The sequence below is a fragment of the Emiliania huxleyi genome (genome assembly GCF_000372725.1).
Source record: "Emiliania huxleyi CCMP1516 unplaced genomic scaffold EMIHUscaffold_258, whole genome shotgun sequence".
NCBI classification, from domain to species: Eukaryota; Haptophyta; order Isochrysidales; family Noelaerhabdaceae; genus Emiliania; species Emiliania huxleyi.
Window position 1 is genome coordinate 160,805 of NW_005200104.1, and position 2,686 is coordinate 163,490.

The 2,686-nt window shown below is 60.9% G+C and overlaps 1 protein-coding gene across 1 annotated transcript in view; it reads right to left on the reverse strand.

The window, feature by feature from the left end:
* The window catches only part of EMIHUDRAFT_237879 (hypothetical protein), a gene marked incomplete at both ends in the record, with an annotated part of 1,905 nt that extends 1,438 nt beyond the window's left edge, over positions 1–467 (reverse strand). The window contains one exon of the mRNA XM_005777709.1: positions 60–467. Coding sequence (XP_005777766.1) covers positions 60–467 — 408 coding nt within the window. The remainder of the gene's footprint in view (positions 1–59) is intronic.
* Positions 468–2,686: the final 2,219 nt, after the last annotated feature.

Sequence of the window (2,686 nt, forward strand, 5' to 3'; positions counted from 1 at the left end):
CCACTCGGCTCCGGCTCGGGCGGCGGCGACGGGGAGCAGAATCCGAAGGAGGAGCCGACTGCCGCGGCGGGTGTCGCGGCAGGCACGGCGAGGCCGTCGAAGAGGCTCATGCCCGCCGGCGGCTCTGCTGACGGTGCCGGAAGAGCCGAGCCGGCGGTGGGCGTGTCGAGAGCCGCACGCCACATCTCGGCCTCAACCTCGGAATCGGCGCGGAGGGAATAGGCCTGGCCGCCGGCGAGCAACTCGAACCGCGCGGCGTCGGCCTGGTCCGCCGGCCCGTCGCTCGTGCTCGCGCCGAGCGCGCTGAGCTCGAGCGTCCACTTTGCGTCGCCGCCGCCCACATCGCCCGGGCTGTTGAAGTACTGCAATCGATCGCCGCTCAGCACGAACCAGCGGCGCTGCCACATGCTGGTCCCCGACCGGGTGGTGGCGAGCTTGCTGAGCCAGCCATCGAGGGATCGGTTCATGAAAAGCGCGCAGCAGCGCCGCCCTGTGGCTCACGCACAACTCCGTGTTACAGTGGGTTGCGGGCATTAAGAAAACAATGGCGGCACGCCGCCGTTTCTAAGCCTTTCCACAGCCCTCATCCACCCCACGCCGTGGTTTCTTAGCTCCGGCCGGCCTCCTAAGGATTTTAGGTAAGAGGTAAGCTGCGGTCCGCGAGGGCGATGCCAGAGTCTGCCGCCGAGTCGGCTCTCTGGATGACGGGAAGACGCACACACGCCTCCATCTCCACTCCACTCAGAACACCGTAGACTTGGAAAGTGACAAGTGCGCGCGCCGCAGGCGAAGAGAAATTTTGAGCTGGGGCTCCCGTTCACACTCGAGACTCGTGTCTGGCCTTTTCTCGGGGCCGCGCCTGCGGCGCGCCGTGGTTTCTTAGATTTTTGCGGAAATCTCTTGGTGGGGTTTCTTAATGCGACGTTTTCTTAATGCCCGCAACCCACTGTAGGTCATTCATGGGTGATAGCGGCCCACTGTGCCCGCTGGTAGGACAGTGACCCTGTGGTCAGCTCCATATGATGTCGGATATTTTTTGTTGGCACCGTAACACCAGCGGCCGCAGTGAATTAAAAGGGGCGGTTTTCGAGGGGGAATCTGGAGAACCCCCACCTCCTCGAAAAACTTTTCACTCCAAGACATAGTCCTTTTTTAAGGTGCTCTACAACCTAGGCACAAAAGATATGGCATTGCAGGCCATTTAGGGCCCCTAGACGATCTGTCGCAGGAGGTGAGGCACGAGGACTCTCGTGAGGACCAGTGGCCTGACCTATATCGAGAGGCTTCACCTATTATTCTCCTTCTCTCTCTCTCTCCTTCCCTCGCTCTCTCTCTCTCCCATTCCAGAGTGACGAATAGTCCGCCATATCCCCATATCCCTATATTCACACACCCTGTGCAGTGGCACGTCACGCTCCCCAACTCCCGTTGTGCAAGTTTGGCACGTCATAGTTTCCCGACTGCTTCTCGTGGTACCGCCGCGCTGCGAGACAGTCGACCTCTCTACTGTTGTGACACCACAACTCGGTGCAACTGGCGCCTTTCCCCCCACCGGTGTGACACCACACCTTCGTACTTTGAATACTCTCTACAAATATGTCTTCCTCGGCTGAGGAGGCCCGTGGCACTGCGGGCAATCTATCTCCCGCGACTAGAACTACACGAGCAAGGGTTCAGATGACTATCTCTCGAGCGAGAGACGAGGGACGCCTCACGATACTACAAGAGGGCCGAGACCGGGACCATTCCACACGGTCAGACCACTCTGATCACCACCACACGATCACTGAGTAGGCCAAAATCCCCACTGGGCCGGGAGCAACCTTAACACAGCCTTCTCACAGCACGCTGGCACGACAAGGGCGGGGACTGGCGCGGACTGGCACACACACCGGCTCACCACCGGAGCCGCCTTAAGCGACTCCGTTATAAGAACGGCAATGCATGTGATAAGAAGTGGCCCCGGAAGAGCTGGGAATAGGACCGCCGCAAGCGGCGTGGCGTGGGGCGGTTGAGCATCCCTCCGGGGGCCCCTCTGCGCCGGGAGGCGTTGTTGGAGGCTAGGACGCAAAACTGATAACTCTCGCACTAGCTCTCGCCCTCTCGCAAGCCTGGCGCCCTGGCCTCCGCCCTAACCGACCGCCCGGCGGCCCGCACGCTCGACAGAACCCGGACGACGTGCGTGTTTCCTTCTCTACGAAAACACACACTCCCAAGTCAGCGCCATCGAGCAGCCATCGAGAACAACAAGACTCTTTGGCGAGCCAACGCAGCAAAATCTTCGCAAGAGGAGATCCTAGAGTCTCTTGCTAGAGCGGTGCAGCCAGGCTCTTGCTAGAAAGACGGTGAGGCCGGGATCGCAAACGGCAGGGATGGCGGGACGGCTCTGGAGCGAAGTGGCCGTAGCCAGCCTCAAGCACGCATGTTGCCAGATGAGAATGGGGGGAAGAACTTTTGGATTTTTCCAGAACTTGGAGCACTTGGAGTGCACGAACGTGGTTCTTTCTCTCTGCCGCCTCCAACGAACGCGTCGTCGTCTCCAGCCCTTTTTGTCGCCGCCTCCCTCTCCGGCGACGCTATGGCCTCCAACTGGATGGCGCTCCAGGCGCGGCTCAAGGCCGGCAAGTCGTCGTCGGCCGGCGGCAAACCGGCCCGGCGAAAGAGCATCGAAAAGGCCGCGCCGCGG